The sequence below is a fragment of the Apodemus sylvaticus genome, chromosome 8 (assembly GCF_947179515.1).
Source record: "Apodemus sylvaticus chromosome 8, mApoSyl1.1, whole genome shotgun sequence".
In the NCBI taxonomy this organism is placed as follows: Eukaryota; Metazoa; Chordata; class Mammalia; order Rodentia; family Muridae; genus Apodemus; species Apodemus sylvaticus.
In genome coordinates this window covers 89,730,250-89,751,512 of record NC_067479.1, presented here as the reverse complement: position 1 = coordinate 89,751,512, position 21,263 = coordinate 89,730,250, and the positions used below count along the sequence as shown (strand labels likewise).

Genomic DNA, 21,263 nt, shown 5'->3' with positions numbered 1-21,263 from the left:
CACACACACACACACACGGTTCACAGACAGGCACACAGGCAAAACACCCATAGATATAAAGATAAATCTTGAAAAAAAAATCCCCAGATGTGGGCCACATCAGTCCTTCCTCATTCGTATATCATTATTGTTTGCTGTGCTTTGAACAGCTTAACAGCTTGTTCAAACCTGAAGGTTTGAGCCCCAGATAGCCATCAATCTGTGACCTGGCCCGAGACAATCATGGAAATTAAGGGCACTGATACCCTAGAGACTCTCAGGTTGAGATTCCTCAGCCCAAGGTGAGGCTGAGCAGGTCAAGAAGGGAGGAGGAGGAGGAGGTGGAGGCAGACCCACAGCCAGCTTTTCCCTGGAAGGCTAGGTGAGGTCCGGCCATCTCACTAAGGTAGGGTAGTCTCAACTAGCCCCCAGGCAATACAAACTGATAAAGCTAGGGATTCAGCTGCCTGGACTTCCTCCCTCCGTCTGTAATTCATTCAGTGACAAGGGCAGAAATTTAAGGATGCAGGGCTAAGGACTGCTCATTTCTAAGCCCCCAAACTTAGAAGCTGGACAGACAGGTACCTTCTCACACCTAACGGTACCTGCGGAGGACGCACACATCCTCGTGATCTTTAACAGTGGCAGCATTTATGTCCCTGATGTCCCTCTCACAGGTGGGAAACCCAGGAAACTGGGAGCCCTGCTCAATGTCAAGTCCCCGAGCACCTCCCAAACCCGCAGCACTCGGGACCCACCAGTATCCTTCGCTCTTTCCACTTCCGGGCACCTAGCCACAGAGCAGGAGGTGTGAGCCCACACGGGTTCACCTAGCCCTCACGGGCACCTCGCCAGCCACCAGGCTCACCTGGACATCTCTCTGGACAAGGGACATGTCCACGTTTGTGCTTTCATCACGGTTTCCCTGAAAGGAAAAGGGTATAAGGCCATGCCACTCTTTGGAAGACCACACCACCCCCTCCCTCACTCGTTTGCCAGTACTTTGATCCCCCAGCCTGCCCCTTGCACCCCGCCTCCCCCCCAATTCCCTCCCTAGTGCCCTGTGGTGAGGAAGGTACCTGAGAGAGAGAGATGAGGAGCCGTTGGAAGTGTCCTGATGTGTCACTTCGAATGGCCTCCTCCAGAGTCTTTTGGAACTCTGAAAAGACAGACACCAGGGTCTATCCAATAGATCTCTTACCTCTGAAGACACGGTTAGTGGGGGCATTGGCATGACAAGGGTCCAGGGGGCCCAGGCTGGAGGAGACAGGTGACCCATGTAACGTTCCAGGCCCAGAGCAGCTGACCTGTGGTCAGACCTGGCCCAAATCCACTCAAGATTTTCTCAGCCCCTTCCAACCATAGGCACCTGCCCTGTGTGTAAACAGCAGGCAGGGCTGGGCCTTGGGTCAAAGCCCAGGGAGTTGAGTGTGACAGGAAACAGGGGACAAGAAGTCCAAGGACAAGAGGGCCAGGAAGCTTCCAACCTGTTTTGTAGGCCCTGTTTAGCTCCCGGATGTGTTCGTTACTTCGGGAAGCGAGGATCTCAATCAGGCAAGCCTCGTCAGTACCAGCCCCCTAGACAGCAGAGAAAGAACACAGCTCATGCTGGTGACCAGGATCTTATGGGAGCCCAGAAAGGTGCCACTCAGGAACAGAGGCCCCCTGACCCACACACACTACTCATGCCTCAAAAGTCAGCTCCCCTCCTGGCTCCAATGAGTAGGTCTCACATGAGGGTCACCATGGTCCAGGAGTTTGTGTGTGTGTGTGTGTGTGTGTGTGTGTGTGTGTGTGTGTGTGTGAAACCCTTGCTGGGTCAGGCTGAGGTGCAGATCAAGTGTCTGTTTCCTCCAAGTTCAGGTTCTAAGTGAGATAGCAAAGACATGGGGAGTAGGGAGGAAGTCCAAAAGCGAGACCAAATAAAGGATGTAAAAAAGGCTAGAGTCCCGAGTGAGCTGTCTGGAGATATCTAGGAAAAGAAGTCAGGAGAGAGGAATGAACGGCTGTGCCCCAGATCGCAGAGGTAGAAAGTGGGGTCAGAGGCTTGGCTTTTATAGCAGGCTAAATCCTGGCTCTGCAGCTCACCATGTGACCTCAGGCAAGGGGCTTGACTTTTTGTGCCAAGTTTCTTGGCTATAAAGGGAATGTATGTGGATCTACCTCAAAAGGAATCCTTAAAGATTTATTGTTTTATTTTATGTGTATGAGTACACTGTAGCTGTAGAGAGGGTTGTGAGTCATCATGTGGGTGCTAGGAATTGAATTCAGGACCTCTGCTCACTCCGGCCCCTAAAGAGTCCTTAATGGGACTAAATGGGCTAATGTCTGCAGGACATCTAGCTGACACGGTGGTTTTATGCTTATCACCGCCTGCATGCTACCAGCAGCTTACTGGGACTCACAAAGATGTGCATGTTAGCACCTTACCTGAAACTCCCCATGTGCCCTGAAATAACACCCACTGTCTCCACTCACGGGTATTCCGGTACACACCAGCTGTTTGGCACAGCTGGCCCCTTGCCTGCTGTGTTTGAGAACTCCACCGACCTCTCATGCTGGAGGTGGGTACTGACCACGCCTGGGCCCAGACCACACTGCCATCCTGACCCCCCTTACCACCCTCTAGATCCTAACAGGCAGCAGGGTTTCATCCAGGCTCCTTTCCCTTCCAGACCACGCACAAAACTCCCAGCCTCCAGTGGAGGTAGGATCTGTGCCCAGCATGCCTCTGAGTGAGTAGTTCTTTGGGGTACCTGACTAGAGAGGGACCCTCTCCTCACAAGACACACACAGCCATATGGCTGTAGAGCCCAGACAGGGCTCATGGTCAAAATCAAACTAGACCTAGGAAGAGAGAGAGCCCAAGCTAAGCTGCAGGATCTGGCCCTGTGTGGGATTCGTTCGGCTCTAGAGCTGGATGTCTGGGCTGTACACAGAAGTAGGGACAGACATCTCTAGATGCAGCGTAGGACAGGCATGGCAGGCAGGAATGAGGTAAGACTTCTCTGTCTTTCGCTGCCTTGCTTCTAGCCCTACCTGTTCCCACCCTCACCTGGGTCCCTGCCTCTGCCGCTTGGGCTCCTCAGACTTGCTGTCATTTGCTAATAAGAGCCCTGGGACAACCTGGGACCCTTCTCCTCATCCCCAATGTCCCCCACAACCTTGGTTATTTCTTGAGATGGAGACATAGGTATTTCCTGTGAGGAAATGGCTTGCATCTTAGAAAAACTACCAGTTGTTCCTCCTAACGCTCACGGGCTGTAGCGCCAGGAATGCACTGAAGTCAGGCTAGGTAGCAACTGGTAAGTGGGTAACACGTCACCCAGCCCCTTTCCGCCTGGGGTGTGGCTTTGCACACACCTGAAGGCAGGCTCACACAAGCACAGTGACATACCTTGATAGCTTCCTTTATCTCATACACATCGAACAGGACCGGGGTCTTCATCAGGGCCAGGATAGTCTTCTCAAAGTTTCCTGACAGTTCTGATTTTAGGTCTTTGATCAAATCCTGATCGGAGAGTTAAACAGATTGAAAGCTTGTTTTGAAAATGCACAGATGAACTGCAGATGACAGAGCTGGCGGTGTCAAGGCCCTGGGGGAGGAGCCTGAGCTACAGCACTGACAGTCAGTATTTATGTAATGGACTATCAAAACATAGTCCCCTGAAGCCTTTCCCCACAAAGCACTTATATCAACTAAACCTCCCAGGAAGCCCGAGAGCAGAGAAGGGGAGAGAGAGGCCAGGCAGGGAAGAAGTGATGCATCTGCAGGCTCATCTTGGCAGGACCAGCGATAGACTGTTGAACCAGCCCTAACTAAGCTCAGTGTCCATCCTGGAGATCCAGCCTCACTAGGCCCCAGTCTGTGGAAAAGCAGCCAGTGGACCCGTAGCTATGCTGGTGCAGGCCCTGAAGCTCGTCCTGGGAGAACCAGGCCTCATCGGTCTTCCTGCCTTCCCTCTCTGCACCTCACCTTGCCATAGGCCGTCTTGAAGGACAGGAGGATTTGCTGCCGCTGCTTGTTAGACCGGCTCCCTAGGCAGTCGATGATGGCCTGTTCATCCGTTCCTAGGAAAGAAGAAGGAGTAGGCACACCATGGGTTATGAGGATGCTCTACGGCCACGGACTCTCCCGGCCTAGGGCTTCCCATTCCCCCTCCTGGGCATCTAACGTGGCTCCTCCTCCATCTCCCGGGGGCCAGGCTTGCCTGCCCCTCCCACACCATGACCTGCACAGGGAACTAGGGGCAAGGGTGGGACTGGACTCAGTCTGGCCTCTTACCAAAGCCCTTCATAGCCTTCCGCAGGACCTCAGCATCTCGCAAGGGGTCAAATCCGGAAGCATCAGTGATGGTACCTCGGTTTCCAAACTACTCAAGACAAATAGGCACAGGTAAGATGGCCCACCCATGCCACCCCAAGGTGTAAGACTCTTCTTCCTCCTCCTATCTCCCAAATACCCCTTTCTCTAAGCGTCGAGGAACCTAAAGGAGCTGGAAACCAAAAGCACTGGACACAAACAGGCCCAAGGCTCATGTGTTGATGGTGGTGTTTAGGAAGCAGCAGCTGGAAGGATATTAGGTCACTAGAGGCGGAGCAGGTCCTTGAAGGGGGATATTGGGGCCCACGCCTCTCCTGTTATTTGTTTCCTGTCTGCTATGCAGTAGAGAGCGTTGGTTCACCAAGTGCCCCCCACCACAGGCCCACAGTCACAAGGCCAAGAAGCCATCGATGGGGACTAAGAGCCCTAATCGACCTTCCTCCTTTTTAAGGTGTGCTCCCCTCGGGTGTTCACAAACAGGCTTATCGTAGCCTAGTGAGGAGCCTTTCTAGGGGCTAGTACACACTTGTTACCAAGGCAATCATAAGGGGCGTGCTCAGAGAACAGACGGGAGCAACAGTGGGCAGGCGCTCAGGGCGGGCAAGAGTGGGCTGCGCCACAGCGGAACAGAAGCAAGGAGGCAATGGACCCTCCAAAATAGTCTAAAAATAGCCGGCCAGAGCATACCACCAGCCCTGCGCTTGGCTGGTTTGGCCGTGCAACCATGACCATGAATTCTAGGCACGGCAAACATGGACTGATCTCCAGAATGAGCCAAAATAAACCCTGGAGGAGCTGCCAACCTTCCCTATCCAGAGAGGAGCCTGAGAATCCTTCCCGTTTGTCTAGGAAGTCACATAAGGGGCCTACTGGGCATGCGGCCGTGAGGCTGGAAGCCTCAGGAGTAATGTCATGTGAAGAGCAACCATCAGGGCAGGGCTTCCAGACCTTAAGGAGCATGCCCTAGGGTGGGGTACACAAGAGAAATTGGAGCTTTTTTGTATGCTTTTTGTATGTTGCCTGAGCCTTCCCTGTTCCTTCAATCCCCCAAGCCTCATTGGCCGGGCCAGAGACCTGTTTTTGACCATAGTTTGGTTTAGCACTCACCTGGGCTGGAGGCACAGCAGGGGTGACGGTACTGGATCCTGAGTATCCTGGGTAACTTGGCACTGGCTGCTGCCCAGGGGGTGGCATTGGTGACTGCCCAGGATAGGTCATTGGAGGCTGTCCAGGATAGGCCCCTGGGGGCTGCTGCCCAGGGGGTGGCATAGGCTGGCCTGGCACAGGGGCCCCTGGGTATGCTGGGTATGAGGGCATCCCAGGAGGTGGGTTTCCTCCTGGGGGTGGGTACATTCCGTAAGGAGGGACAGGCTGCTGGGCAGGAGGGGGCTGCCCAAAGCCACCAGGTGGGACTGGAGGATAGCCACCCCCAGGAGCCCCAGGATACAGATTTGGCACGTTGGCTCCTCCAAATGTCCCAGATATGTTGGCTGCCTGCCAAGTATACAAAGCAGAACCTGAGACACAAAAGCCCAGAAAGACCAGCACCCTGTCTGTCTACCCTCCCTCCCCTTACGGGTTCTACAATGGCTCTAGGTAAGGAGCCACCTCAGAACCACCTCTACCACCACCCCCAGCACTATGCATATCTAGCAATGGATGCAGGCACCACCATGTCAGGCTCAGCATTGCTGCCACCCCACTATGGGACAAGGACAATCTGGCCACAGATAGATACACTCGCTCAGTGTGAGCGGGACAGCTGGGCTCTGACATGGGCTCTGTACGCGAACCAGAACCTCTATCTGTCCCTTCTGCAAGAAGCATGGAAACCTGACAGAAGAGGCTATTTCTTCCAACCAGGACCCACTAACTAGGTAGAGCTAACCACTCAAAGACCCAGAAACTACAGAGGTTCCTTCTGCAGGCTTGAGGTGGCCCTGTCACATCAGTCTGCTAACAGTCAGTCGAGGTGAGGTAGGTGAGGCCCAGCTGGGTTTGCACATGCCCAGAACAAAAGCCAGAATCCTCACCTCAGCCTCTTATGCCCAATGAGACATGGGTCCCAATATCTTCACCCCTCACCCTACCTATCCCTCACTTGCCCTCTTCAGCCACCAAGGCCTCCTCACTGTCCCCAAGGTCATCAGCCCCACAGGCACCTTAAGGACTGACTGTCCCTAGAAATTTGCATAGTACATTGGTTGGTTTTGTGTGTCAACTTGACACAGGCTGGAGTTATCACAGAGAGAGGAGCTTCAGTCGGGGAAGTGCCTCCATGGGATCCAGCTGTGGGGCATTTTCTCAATAGAGTTAAAGGGGGAGGGGCCCATTGTGGGTGGTGCCATCCCTGGGCTGGTAGTTCTGGGTTCTAGAAGAAAGCAAGTTGAGCAAGCCAGGGGAAGCAAGGCGCTAAGAAACATCCCTCCATGGCCTTTGCATCAGCTCCTGCTTCCTGACCTGCTTGAGTTCCAGTCCTGACCTCCTTTGGTGATGAACAGCAATGTGGAAGTGTAAGCTGAGTAAATCCTTTCCTCCCCAACTTGCTTCTTGGTCATCATGTTTGTGCAGGAATAAAAACCCTGACTAAGACAGTACATTTTTCTACCATGTCAGATCTTTGAGCTCTCCTCCACCACCCTCTCTTCCTCCTCCTCCTCTTCTTCCTCTTCCTCCTCAACTTTTTGAGACAGGGTATCTCTCTGTGTAGCCCTGGCTGTTCTGGAACCTTCTCTGTAGATCAGGCTGCTCTTGAACTCCCAAGTGCTGGAATTAAAGGTATGCACCACTACCACCTGGCTCAGGGTCCCTTTTCAATCCCCACCTTAAGTCTCTCAGTCTACATGACTGCACCAGCACCTCTGACCCTTCCCTGTATTATTACTATGCCGTCTATCCCTTCCATCCTGTGCTGGCGCTGGAGTTTACGGCCTCACACATGCTAGGCAAGCCCTCTACTACTGACAGTACATCCCCATTCTCTTTCTTTCTTTTTTCTTTCTTTTCCACTAAGAAGTCTAAGTTGTCAGGCAGGCCTTGAACCCACTTCATAGCCCAAGCAGGTCATGAACTTGGGATCCTCCTGCTTCAGCTTTCCAAGACGCTAAGGTCAGGGGCCTATGCCACCCGGGCCCTGCATCTACTTTCCTATCTTCTCGATCTCCTCCTCTCTCCCTCACCTACCTCTGCCCTTCCTTTGAAGACCGGGTCTCTCTGTTGCCTGGGCTGAGCTGGAAATCTTCAGTCCTCATGAATTCACCCACCAAATGCTAAGCGTTTGCTCACAATGCCCAGAGCAGTGCCTGCCACTGTTCAGTATAGTCATCTGGTAACTTATGTTATTTCCTGTCTCCTCGCCACAGACGCTAAGTGTGCCTGGACTGAGATGTGTGTGTGTGCAGGTGCATGGGGAGGCAGAAGAAATCCTCATATTTTGGCACAGCATTTATCAGCATAAATAAATGAGGCCTGAGGTCCCCACGCAGGCTAGACGGGCTAGTCAGCCAGTCCAGTGGCTCTGCCAGTCTCTGTCTCCCTAGCACTGGGATTACAAGGACCACACCTGCCTTTGTACACATGGGTCCTAGGAACTGCACTCTGGGCCTAATGCTGGCACTTTAGACCTGAGGCATCTCTCCAGCCCAGGAGTTTTGTTTGCTGCATCCACATATACCCAGCACCTAGAACTTGGCATAAATTTGGGCACCCAGTAGTTGGCAGTGTTTCCCCCTAAACACACATTTGTTTTCAGACTACAAGTCAGCATCCTTTAAAAAGCAAAACGACAACAAAATAAATAAATAAAAATTAAAAAAAACCAAGTACATCCTAACCTACCTGCTACATAGCCACCAAGTCCCAACCAGAACAGCCTTGTATGTGTTCACCCCAACAGCTCTCCACACACACGCTCACCCGCTCACCTCCCTGCAGGCTTCGCTCTCAGCTCATGAGAAATTCTCAATAAACTTCCTGCAGGAACCAGCCTAGCCCAGTCCCCTCGGGCCACAAGGGCCTGAGAGACCATCAGCGCCAAGCATCTCTTTCCCTAATATAGATGGGGAAGGGGGGGCCAGAGTGGGGTGGTGTTAAGTAGATGACCCGCATATTCTAAATTGCTGCTCAGTATTCTGCGCTCACAGCAACAGGCCTGAGGCCTCGCTGGGGACTTGGGGGGAAAGCAGCTTTGATCCCTATAACCCTGCAGCCACTAGCCCAGGGGAACCTTGGCAGGGGCCTGACTCACCATGCCTGAGAGGTAGTCCTGGTTGAACTGCCCTGCATAGTTGGCCACGTTATCCAGCCCAATAGGAGGCATGCTGGGAGGAGGGTAGCCAGCACCTCCCCAGGGAGCGCCACCTGAAAGCAACACCAAGCCATCAGCTCTGTGTCCCTGACCCAGTGACAGGGCAGAAAAGAGGGCTGCAGAGGGGCCACTCGGATAACCAAGCAAGAGCATCAAGCCAGCGTTATAAAGACCCAGAAAGACAGGAACAAGAGGGTCAGGGAGAGCAGAGGAGCCTTTCCCTTATTCTGGGGAAGAAGGCAGGACCAGCCCCGTGGGGATTCAGGCTTTGTGCTCACAAAGCCAGCATCACGGGGTGAGAAGACAGGTCCATCTTCAGGCGCTGTGCACCTGACAGCCAGGAGCTCCGGGAATGCTAAGGATTCTCAGGTGGAGGGAAACGGAGCCATATCAGAGGGCAGGGACACGGTAAAGGACAGTACCAAGGAGATGGTTGGGAGACCACATAAATGGCTGGCTTTGTGTCCTGGGGCAAGGCTCCTTTTTTTTATTTTGTTTTTGTTTTTTCAAGACAGGGTTTCTCTGTGTAGCCCTGGCTGCCCTGGAACTCACTCTGTAGAGCAGGCTGGCCTTGAACTCAGAAATCTGCCTGTCTCTGCCTCCCAAGTGCTGGGATCAAAGGCGTGCGCCGCCACCACCCAGCTTGGGGCAAGGCTCTTAACTACTCTCATTCATGTGTGCAGAAGTGTGACCTCTTCATGTCCTCCAGCTGCTGAGGAAAGGGCTGAGGAATGGACACATGATGTCACAGATGGCAGAGCTTCTGCTGGAGAGGGGACTGAGGTCCCTGCTGCCAAATCAGAGAAAGGTCCAGCTTAGCTGGATGTGCCCTGTGACGGGCTACGGCCCTTTCCTGGTCCGCTTGTTCATTTTTGCTGGATTCCCTCAATGGTAACTATCCTTGCGGAGGCCCTTGTCCCTTTACCCAGAAGCCCTCACAGTTCCCTCACTACTATGGAAACCAAATGTTTTCAGGAAACATTTCAGGACAGGGTGGGGCAGGGAGGTCTTCAGAAGGAAGAAGAGCTGAGCCAATCCCACCCATCACCAGGGTATCCTGGAAGCCACAGGAAAGGGGACACAGAAAAGGACAGTGAGTGACCCTTGGTATTGGCCTCAGTGCAAGAAACCCTGATGCTACAAAATCCAACACCATGCACCTTGAAATAGGGTGGGTGTGTCAGTAGCAACACTTTGGAGGGCACTCCTGTAGGTTATGACTCCCAGTCTCATCCCCTGGGGACAGCCAGGGGAGGGAAAGAGCCCTGAAGCTATTTTGCCAAGGAGTAGGAGTCTCAGAGTATAGCAGGCCTATCCAGGCCTCTCCAGCTCCCACCCTGTCCCTTTGGCACAAAGGGTTCCCTGCCCCACCCTCTTACCTGGTGCACCTGGAGGGTAGCCACCGGCGGGCGGTGGGTAGCCGGGGTAGCTCATGGGTAGAGCTGGAAAAGAAGAGAGGGTGCATTCAGATCATGCCCAGGGAGCTCCCAACCAGGCCTGCTCAGATCCCCTTCCTGGGAACAGAGTCCAGGGCCAGCCCCACCCCCCACCCCCACCCCTGGCAAAAGGGATTAGCTTCCCATGCCCCAGTCCACACCTCCCTGCTGGGCCTCCAGGTAGGTCACGAGGCTACAGGAGGGTGCAACACCATAAGCCAGCTGCCTGATTCCTTGACAGCTGCTACCCCCAGGTCTGGCTTCTGTCTCCGCGGCCGACAAGAGTACAAAGCATCTGGGGTCTGGTCTGCTCTCTGACATCATATTCTAGATAGAGCATCGCCCAAGACTCAAAGTCTACTTGTCCTTATCACTATCCTTCCCACAACCATGTAGGACCCGTTTCCCTGCATCCCATCTACAACCCTCAAGCTCGCCACCCCACCACCCCACTCCCCCTTGGCTCAGACCCAAGTTGCAAGCATAGACTGGCTGTCACAGTCTTAAATGGCAGGACTGTGTCTCTCCTGGGCATTCCACTAACTTACGTGGAACCGAGGCCGCAAAGGAGAGAACGAGGCCAGGGAAGCAGACAGGACGGACACCTGCTCTCAGCAACCTCTGTACACAAGGCTTCAGCAACGTCCCGTGTCAATTAAAATGTCCCAGAGGAACAAGTGTCAACCGCTGCCCTGCAACCTGCCTGCTCTTGCCCTGTAACAGGTGCTGCTGCTACTGCTGCAGCTGCAGGAAGCACAAAGGTGCAGGCCAAGGCCACGACGAGAAATACATGGCTTCGACGGTTGTGCCCACAGGTTCCAGGACAGCCATTCTGTTTCACAAAGGGGCATTATTTGTGCCAGGGGACTATTAAAACGTCAAGGGCTCTTCCTTGGGTTCCTATTCTGAATAAGTTCTCAGGTAATGGTACTGCCCCCTTTTTAATAACTACTGTCTAGACAGTATCCATCTAACATATTATAATTGCCCATCCTGCCTACCCTGAGGAACTGAGAATGCTGTCCTTAGGAAGATGCAGAATTTCCTTAAGGAATCACAAAGGGGACCTGACTTTCACCTCTCTTTTTGGTCCCTGAATTGAGAGAGGACTACCGTGATCATAAAAAGAGAGAGGTGTGAGAATATGGTATACGGCGGTGTGGGGGAAGGGGGTGCCCCAGCAGGCCCATGCCAAGGCATCCCTTCCCCCGAGGGACCAGACACACACAGACATGGTATAGAGTAGAGTTTATTCAAGGCAGAGGATGGGAGTTAAAGGGGTAGTGGAGGCAGAGAGAGGCAGGGAGAGGGAGAGAGAGTAGAGAAGTGGAGGCCGGCCATGACCACATGGCCCACGTGGAGAGGGGGTAGAGGGGAGGAGAGCCCAAGAGGGGCAAGAGAGAGGCAAAAGGAGTAAGAGGTAAGATCTAAGAGAGTAAGAGAGGCAAGAGAGAGAGGAGGGGCTGAGAAGCCCTCTTTATAGTAGGCCAGGCCTACCAGGCTGTTGCCAGGTAACTGTGAGGCGGGGCATACCTGGCTGTTGCCAGGTAATTATGGGGTGGAGTTTAGACAGAATCACAAGGACAGTGGACAATACAATAGGAAATGACCCTGGAGGGAGAGAGATCTGGTAGCCTACAAACACACTTTACATACTACCATGAATTTTACACACCCATGCACTTTACACACCCATGCATTTTACACAGCTGTCTTCTCAGGACCTCTGTGCATGTGTAGTTCCTTCCTAACACTGCACACACACACACACACACACACACACACACACACGCACGCACGCACACGCACAAATAAAACCTTTTTGTTTTTAAAGAGAGAAGGCAGAAACATACAAACTAAGAGGTATGGGGTGTGCACATGCACAGACCACCCTTGGCACTGTACACAAGTTACTGGGTCACACCAGTGGCCTCGGGAAGGAAAACAGGCTGGAGGTGAGGCTCACTTCCCACATACAGACAGGACGCGTTGGACGCGTTCGTGATCGTCTGGTGAAAGCAACTCTCAGAAAAGGTCCAATTCAGACAGGCACTTCTAACCACACACGAAGCTACCCCTTTCCACCCCAGACGGCCTTGGTGGACTGTCCAAAATAAAAATAACACACACAGGGCTCGCTCATTCAGCAGAGACAGCCAGGACACCAGAGGCTAGCCCTCCCTCCTGGAGGAGCTGCGGTGGAGTTTCCTGGCTAAAGTAGCACCCAGCTCCTAGGAAGAGCGCAGCCAAGGCCACCCCACTGCAGACTCCCTCTGCGGTGACCTTGGGTCCTTCCTCCCACTCGACCCTGCTTCCGGCCTCACCCCCTGGTTCATTTTCCTTCGCACCAATTTCCACCTAGAATTGTTGGGCTCTGTTTCCTCTTCTATTTCCCTCTTGAGGCCTGTCCAGACCCAAAGCACAGGCTAGCCCAGAGATCACAGAGCAGAATGGTCTCTTCCTTCTTCCCTCAGGAGTTCCCTGCTCCACTGCATGGGCACTTGGTTTTCTGGGCGTTACAGGGACTCCTGAGGGTGGGTCTGCCCAGTTTTCCATCGCTCCTCAGTCTCCAGCTATGGTGACTCACTGTGATCCTCTTAGCTCTCTCGGTTTGGTGTGGACAGCATCACGTTCTTCCAAGTAGCTGATGGGAATCGGAAGCGTCCCCTTCAAAATTTGAACACCTGTTCTCAAGACAGTGTGATATTTTGGAAGGCCGTAGAGACTCAGGAGGTGGGGCAGGATGACGGCAGTAAGCCAATTGGGATGGCCCTTAGAAGGTTAGCTCCAGGAAGGTCCCTGTCCATAGGGTCGTGAAGAGCCTCAGCACCCCGTGCCAAGACTGCTGTGCCTTCTCCACCACGACAGTCTGCACACGTCCTCCTCTCTTACACTCTGTCAGATACTGTACTCACTGGGAGCCAGATGTGTAATACCCTGCAGCTAACCACCTACAACTCCCAGGGCAAGAATCACCAGATGAGCACCAAGACCTTCAGGCTCTCATCAGTTCCCAAGGGGGCAGAATGAGAACATCTAGGGACCTCACCCTTCCCAGTTCTCGCACTCCGTGACAAATGGGACAATGTAAGAGACCTACTTGCTACCTACCTCCCACCTGACCAAAGCCTTTCTTCTACTTTTCCTTCAACAGAATAAAAAGGCACATGGGTAAGTGATACTTCCCAAGGCTAACGTGATTCAGACAGCCAGGCACATCTGTCCCACATGCTGCTTTCTGGCATTCAAACATGGGACCTCATGGGAGAGTCCACCCGCATGGGACAGGCATGTGGCTCTAATTCTGATAACCCTGCCTCTAGAGAACTTCTAGCTTCCAGCTCTGACTCTCTCGGGAACACGACAGCACGAGCGTCGCCCTTCCTTCCCTCTGGGACCATGTCGATGCAACGGTGCAGATTCAAACGGCTGTGGCCCTCCCCAGCCTAACTGTGTGTCTTAGGGTTCCTATTGCTGCAATAAAGACATGGCCAAAAGCAACCTGGGGAGGAAAGGGGTTATTTTAGCTTACACTTCCGTATCACTGTTCAACAAAGAAGTCAGGGCAGGAACTCAAGCAGGACAGGTACCTGAAGGCTGGCGCTGAGGCCCCAGAACCACCATCCCAGAAATGGTACCGCCCACCATGGGCTAAGCCCGCCTACATTAATCACTGATTAAAAAACTGCCTCATGGGCCTGCCTACAGCCCAGTCTGACGGAGGCATTTTCCAAATTGAAGTTCCCTCCTCTCTGAAGAGTCTAGCCTGTGACAAGCTGAAGTAAAACTACTCAGGACAATGTGCTTCCATAAAAGCCCTTTGTGGAGAATGTTAAAAGCCAGAGTGCTGGGCCTTGACGTGTGGGACTGCTCCTTCCTACAAGAGCACCACCACTCGAAGACTTACATCCTGGCATCCCAGAATCCTTTAGAACTAAGCCTCAGGGTATCCAGTCGATACAGAACCCACCTGGGGGGCTTCTTTTGAAGTATGAAAGGGCTTGTATGTCAGGGGCTTTTGGGAGTCTCTGGGGTTCACTAATAAGGACACGGAGGCACCTGTATAGTATTAAGACTGTTAGCCTGTTTGCTGGGGCAGTCTCTTCAGGGTCCCTAGAAATGGGAGGGTGGGAATAGGATAATTTTGCTTCAGATATCCGTCTCTTCCTACTAGGGTGGGAAGCACAAGGCTCCAGACAGACGGGGTGGGGAATGGCTGAGTCTGGGGAGAGGAATTCCACTCTGGAAGCTTGTTTTCTGCCTAGGTGGTAGGGACCCTTGAAATTTAGGGTTCACTGGCTTTAGGGACAAGCCTGTTGGGGTAACATATGCCACACATGTATCAACTGGCCATGAAAGTTTGTGACCTCCGGGCGATGGTGGCGCACGCCTGTAATCCCAGCACTTGGGAGGGAGAGGCAGGCAGATTTCTGAGTTCAAGGCCAGCCTGGTATACAGAGTGAGTTCCAGGACAGCCAGGGCTACACAGAGAAACCCTGTCTCGAAAAAACAAAAACAAAAAACAAAAAGTTTGTGGCCCTATATTCTCAACTGTGTCTGTACTGAACACATTTGTTTGTTTGTTTTTGTTTGTTTTTGAGACAAGAGTTTCTCTGTGTAGCCCAGGTTGTCCTGGACCTCTGTAGGCCAGGGTAACTCTGCCTCCCAAATGCTAGGACTAAAGGCATGTGGCACCACGCCCCTTCTAGTCCCAATTTTCTTAATTGTTAATTGCTTAATTACAATGAGGGCATCTCAGGGGCAGGATATGCAAATGTTTGTCACTTCCTCACCAGCCCAAAGAGAGGATTCTCAGATTATCATGATTATCATGTTAATCAGCAAGCTGTCGTCCCTGACATTGATTGGCTCAGAGTGAACACTCTGCTAATAGCTTTTTTTTTAATATTAAGGATTGTGGCTTTTGATAATTGAAGAGCTGGCCGCAGGTGCTGGGGAAGAAACAGACCTTTCTGCATAGGGTGGGCAGCCCGGAGGAACCAGGAGGGTGGCTGAGGTACCAGGCCTGAAGTACAGGTCCAAAGGGAGCCTCTCAGACAGAGCATAAACCTCACCTGGCTAATGCTGACAGGCAGAGGTCTAAAGAACCACTCCAGGGCCTGAAGCCCCTCGGCACTCAAGCAGACAAATCAGGCCTTCCGGTTTTATCAAGGGAGGGTCTACAGCCTGGTTTCCCCTGGCCGTTGGGTATAAAGAGTCACTTGTTCTCACCCAACACATAAATAAACAGTTCAAATCCTGCAGCACTGACAGTCCTTGCTGACATATTTTTTTTCCTAAGTAAATGAAAGAAAGCCAGACATGGTGCTAAACCCTGTAATTTCAAGTGCTCGGGAAGCTGAGGCAGGAGGATGGATGTATCCCCAGTGGCCAAGAATTTGAGGCCAGCCTATGCAACATAACAAGAGCTTGTTTCAAAACAAACAAAACACCCCACAAAACTACACAATGGCTGAATGCATCCCTAAAAGATAGATCTGAGAAAGTGATAAAGAGACTCACTAAGAGACCAGAGAAGGCCCCTCCCCAGGGTACGCAGAGGTGACAGTACAAGGAGAGGCACCTGTTAGGAATGGAAACAGCAGGCCACACCGCACAGCTATAAGAATGTCTGTGCCCAGAACAGAGACCCAGCGAATACTGGAGCTGCGGACAACAACGAAAGCACTGCTGTGGGGAAGCTAAACGGTACAACACCTGAGGGAGAGTTTTTTTTTTTTTTTTTTTTTTTTTTTTGCACTTTCTTACAAAACCAAACATTTTTATGAAACCAGCAACCAGTATGATCTTGGTACTGGGCCAAGTAAGATAAAAACTTACAGAATTTCAAGGCCAGCCTGGCAGCCTGGTCTACAAAGTGAGTTCCAGGATAGCCAGGGCTACACAGAGAAACCCTGTCTGGGGGTGGGGGGGGGGGCACTTATAGGATGACTGTGTGAGTCAGCCTTTTGTTGCTGTAACAAAATGCCACAGATAAACAATTTAGAAGGAAGAAAGGTTCGTTTTAAGACAGGGTTTCAGGCGTTTCAACAGAGAGAGAGGTGGAGAGGGAGAAAAGGAAGGGTTAGAATCTCAATACACTCCCCTCAAGGGCACCCTCAATATAGGCCCCACCCACTTCCTAGAAACAAACAAGCCTCTGGGGCTGTAGCTCAGATCCCAATGTAGCAGTGTTCCTCACAACTGCCCACCGGCAGATGAATGCAGTCGCATCTCCAGAAAACTAAGTATTCCAGGACCTCAAACCAGCAACGAGCCAGGCTGCAGCTGCAGCTCAGCTGGTCCTGCACCGGCTTCTGACTCAGTGAGGCCCTGGGCCTGAGCCCCAGCCCTGCAGAAACTGGGCATGCTAGTGCATGCCAGTAATCCCATCACTTGGCAAAAGTAGGATGTATTGGGAGGAGGATCATGAGTTTTAGGCCAACCTGGGCTAACCAGGAAGAAGGTATCTCAAAATCACAAAATCCTGTAAATTTTATTTTAAAAATATAAAATCTATAGAAACTCAAAGCAAACTGACAGGACACTATCCCCTCTCTGAGAGACAACCACTAAGCCTTCGAGCCTATAATTTAATACACACATACATGTATACATTTATGCATATATGTATAAACATACACATATGTATTATGTATTTGGTTCACTTGTTTGAAAACAGGTAAGTTTTTTTCATATTTTCTCTGTCTCTCGGTCTCTCTCTTTCACATACAAACACATACACACACACACACACACACAAACACACACACAAGATGTTGCCATGCAGCCCAGACTGGCCTCAAACTGTTTTTCCCCCTATTTTTTTTGTTTTTTGTTTTTTGTTATTTATTTATTTATTTCAAATGTTATCCCCTTTCCCAAAGCCTCAAACTCCTTTTTCCCTTTCCTTTTTAATTATATGTGTGTGTGTTTATGTACTCATATTTGTGTGTGTGTGTGTGTGTGTCTACCCTGGAACTTACATATCTATCCCAGGTCACCAAGGCCGGAGCGGAGACTTATCTGGCTCCCTCTGCCCTTGGTTTTGACACTACAGCACATCAGGATCCCCAAGGAGCCAGGAGTGGTGGAACATGATCTGGGGTAGCAGTCAGAAGAGCTGCCCTCTTCCCAAACAGGACTGAGTCCCCACACTGGTAACCACAGGGCTCATTTGTCTGATGGTCCCAGGAGGCTTTGCCATCAGTGAGCCTCCTTCCAAGGACAGGAGAGGTGGTACAGGGAACAGGTTCTGAACTGGAGGTTCCTGGAACTTTTAGTACCTCCTCAACCTACACTCATCCTTCCCTCTATGGATTCCAGCTAAGATCAAGGCTGATGGCTTCAGGGGAAGAGAGCAGCCAGACACGCCCAGTACCTACCACGGGCACACTCAGACTCATCAGAGCTGGCCTTGCACACCACACAAGCAGTAGTGGCTTGCAGTTTCACGCAATGACTCATACGACAGAGGCTCTGATGAGCAAAGGCTGATGCAGATGATCTAATGAGCAGAACAGGGCAGTAGATGCTCCACCCTCAACTTCCTGCAAAGCAGTGAGTGCTTCAAGGAACGGACGGCGTGGCTCAGCCGGGGCTCAGAGGTTAAGAGCACTGACTGCCCTTACAGAGGCCCTGGGTTCAATTCTCAGCATCTGAATGGCAGCTTACAACTGTAAGTAACTCCAGTTCCAGAGCTCTGACAGCCTCACACAGATAGACATATAGGCAAACACCAATGTACATAAGAAAAAAGTTTGGGCTGGTGAGATGGCTCAGTGGTTAAAAGCACTGGTTGCTCTCCCAAAGGTCCTGGGTTCAAATCCCAGCAACCACATGGTGGCTCACAACCATCCATAATGAGATCTGACGCCCTCTTCTGGTGTGTCTGAAGACAGCTACAGTGTACTTACATATAGTAATAAATAAATCTTTTTTTAAAAAAACCTAAAGTTAAAAAAATAAAAAACATTGCTTCAAGGCCACTATCTTGATTCATCTAGACCAGCGGTTCTCCACCTGTGGGTCATGACCCCTTTGGTCATAATAATGAAAATACATCCTGCATATCAGATGTTTAGATCATGATTCATAACAGCAAAATTATAGTTATGAAGTAGCAACAAAATGATTTTATAGTTGGATAGTTGGGAGATCACTACAACACGAGGAACTGTATCAAAGGGTCGCAGTGTTAGGAAGGTTGAGGACGCTCTAGGCCCTATCCACTGCCCTGCTTGTTTAAGAAAACTCCAGACACTGTAAACTACTTCCTGCGTAATTTTTCTTGTCTCTAAGTACTATGACTTTTAAGTTCTCTCCCTCCCTCCCCTCCCTCCCTCCCTCTCCCTCCCTCTCTCTCTCTCTCTCTCTCTCACACACACACACACACGCACATTAACCCTGAGATTCTACACTAGCCAACACACAGAAGTGGGTGCACGGAACACTTGAAGGTACCTGTCCAGGCGAGGGGACCAGAGGCCCAACCAACCAAGGACATGGACAAGGGTGCCCTGAGCAAGCCTCTATCTATGGTCCCAGACATTTGTGATGACTATGCCCCACGACACAAAGGCCAGCAACCTTATCCCCATGATCAACCAGAATCCAACATAAGCCCAGCCTGGGTAGGTGAAGAGAAGGAAGAGGCCTGGGGCCTGGCCTGCGCCTTGCTGGTTAGTAGCTGAGTGAGGCTGGCCATGTCACCTCGTGTCATTAACTCTTTTAAACCTCACCTCTCACTTGGTCTGACAACCATCTATACAGCCGCTCTCAATCTGTGAGTCGCAACCATCGGAAACACAGATTCCCGATGGTCTTAGGATCTTCAATCATAAATTTATTTTTGTTGCTACTTCATAACTGTAAGTTTGCTACTGAGCAGTGTCTCAGTTCCCAAGACCATTGGAAATATGTTTTCTCAATAGATAGTCTTGACCCACAGTTGGAAAACTGTCAATTTATAGGAGCAAGCAATGTTTGGCCTACACACAAAAGGCAAGGTTCAACACAACAGGCACTGACGTCTGGCTCCTGGGAGAACAATAAGGCCCCAACTATGTATTTTCATTTACCACACTAGAAAGCAGGACACCCATCACCTCTGGGGTAGCCACACACCGTCACAGGAAGCTAGACCACATGGGATCCAAGTCTTCTCCACAGGAGCCAGTCTGTCCAATGTCACTACTGTCTCTACTCTTGGGTACCTACCATCCACTGTCCCCAGGAGTCCTCATCAGGCCTAACCTGAACCCCAGCATAGCTGGGGTCACCAGACAGAAGCAAGCAGCGCAATGTACACACAGTTCAACGCTGCCCGCACTGTGATAACCGACTCCAACGACACTGGACACACTATCAAGGTAAGCCAAAGAGAGAACAGCGAGACATCCAAAAACCTTATAAAATGGGACATATGGTTAAGGGTTCTATCTGATGCCTCCCAGTTCACGAAAGCTCAGAAAAGTCCTGTCACAAAGAAGCCACTGCTTAACTCGATCCTCAAATCGCCTCTGCTTATTAGGCCATGCTAATCATCACCATTGATCAAATGCCAGACCCAGCTTTAAGGGATTTACCTGGAATTAACTTTATAACAACCCTACCACAAACCTAAAACCAATGGCCTTTGCACAGCATGAGACATGGGGTAGGTACAGCCAGTGAATGGTGGAGGCAGGACTCGAACCCTGGCCTTCTAGCTTTGAATCCCAGGACACATACCCTTCTGGACTCTGGGCACTTGAACACACATCTGTACACACACTCAGAGAGACAGAGACATACAGACAGACACACATACACACACATAAAAACAAGAGGGGGGAGAGGAAGAGAGATTAGGTCATATTTGAGTACAGTAAGGGTCATGGGAGTGCAGGTTTGGTTTTTTTGTTTTGTTTTGTTTTTTAATAGAAACCCCTACCTCTCTTTTTTTCTTAAAAGACTTAATTATTTTATGTATATATGAGTACACTGTTACTGTCTTCAGACACACAAGAAGAGGGCATTAGATTCAATCAACAGATGGGTGTGAGCCACCCTGTGGTTGCTGGGAACTGACCTTCGGAAGAACAGCCAGTGCTCTTAACTGCTGAGCCATCTCTCCAGCCCAAGGTTTGTTGTTTTGTGTCACCATTCCCCACTATCGGTTACGCCCCACGTCTGAAACAGTGTCTACTAGGAGAATCTATGGAGCACAGTCAAAGGGACCTGCTAGTCATGGGCTCAGCATTGTGGACCAACGGCAATATCTTAGAGCCCCTCAAGGTGTCTGGTCTCTTCAGCCTTGGCAAAGCCCAACTGGGTTTCTCCAGATCCCCTTGGGCTTGAGAGGCTCCATCAACTAAGTCTTGTCCGTGGCCACTTCCTGCCTCTGTGCCACGCCATCCTTCCAATAACTCAAGAGGGACCGTGGGAAACTCTGCTTGACCCCTCGCTCCAGTGGGAGCCAAGCTGAGACCAACTCACTTAGTCCGAGTGGCCACAGAAGACAGGCCGTGACATACAGACAAGGAGTAAAGGATCAAAATCTTGTGCTCATCCAACTTGAGAGTGCATCTAATTACCAGGAGCTGACCCATAGGGGGGTGGGAGGGCTGATTGGCCATCAGGGATCAAAGGACATTAGGACACCATTGGTCAATCAAAGGAGTGGGAGGAAAAGGTACTCCGAAGCCTGACACAAGGCCATTATCCTCCAAATCTATCCTAGATCCAGTCTTCAGTCCCAATGCTCCAGAACCTGGAAATGTCGCCTCCTGTGGCAGAGTCAGTCTGGTGTGACTGCGATTACACACTAGATGAGCGTGGTACTCTTGCAAGTGGAAATTCTTCCCCTCTACAGAACTGGAGAGAAGCAGTCAATGGCCCCACCGGCAGAGGAATGGGCCACAAAGACTGGAATGGCCACCCGCACCAGAGATGCCAAGCAAACAGATCACACACACACACACACACACACACACACACACACACATCCGTTAAGGCACAACCCTGTGAACACCTTCACAGTCCCTCCATGACAGGCAGAATAAGACTACACTGTGAGATCAAACTGCTAGACAAGCCATGAGATAATGAGGCCAGCTACTGTAGAGAACGGTCACGACTCCTCAACACAAAACTAAAACAGACCTGCCACAGGATCCCGCAAACAAAAGCGAGACTTCTCTCAGCTAGCGGGACGAGCAGATAAAGAAAATCAGCC

At 51.2% G+C, this 21,263-nt stretch overlaps 1 protein-coding gene across 1 annotated transcript in view; it reads right to left on the bottom strand.

Moving 5' to 3' along the window:
* The window catches only part of Anxa11 (annexin A11), a 45,347-nt gene that overhangs the window by 7,619 nt on the left and 16,465 nt on the right, over nt 1–21,263 (bottom strand). The window contains exons 2-10 of the mRNA XM_052189905.1: nt 9,989–10,051; nt 8,550–8,662; nt 5,411–5,797; nt 4,265–4,352; nt 3,956–4,050; nt 3,377–3,490; nt 1,467–1,557; nt 1,059–1,138; nt 848–904 (exon numbers count right to left, since the gene is read on the bottom strand). Coding sequence (XP_052045865.1) covers nt 848–904; nt 1,059–1,138; nt 1,467–1,557; nt 3,377–3,490; nt 3,956–4,050; nt 4,265–4,352; nt 5,411–5,797; nt 8,550–8,662; nt 9,989–10,043 — 1,080 coding nt within the window. The 5' untranslated portion in view covers nt 10,044–10,051. The remainder of the gene's footprint in view (nt 1–847; nt 905–1,058; nt 1,139–1,466; nt 1,558–3,376; nt 3,491–3,955; nt 4,051–4,264; nt 4,353–5,410; nt 5,798–8,549; nt 8,663–9,988; nt 10,052–21,263) is intronic.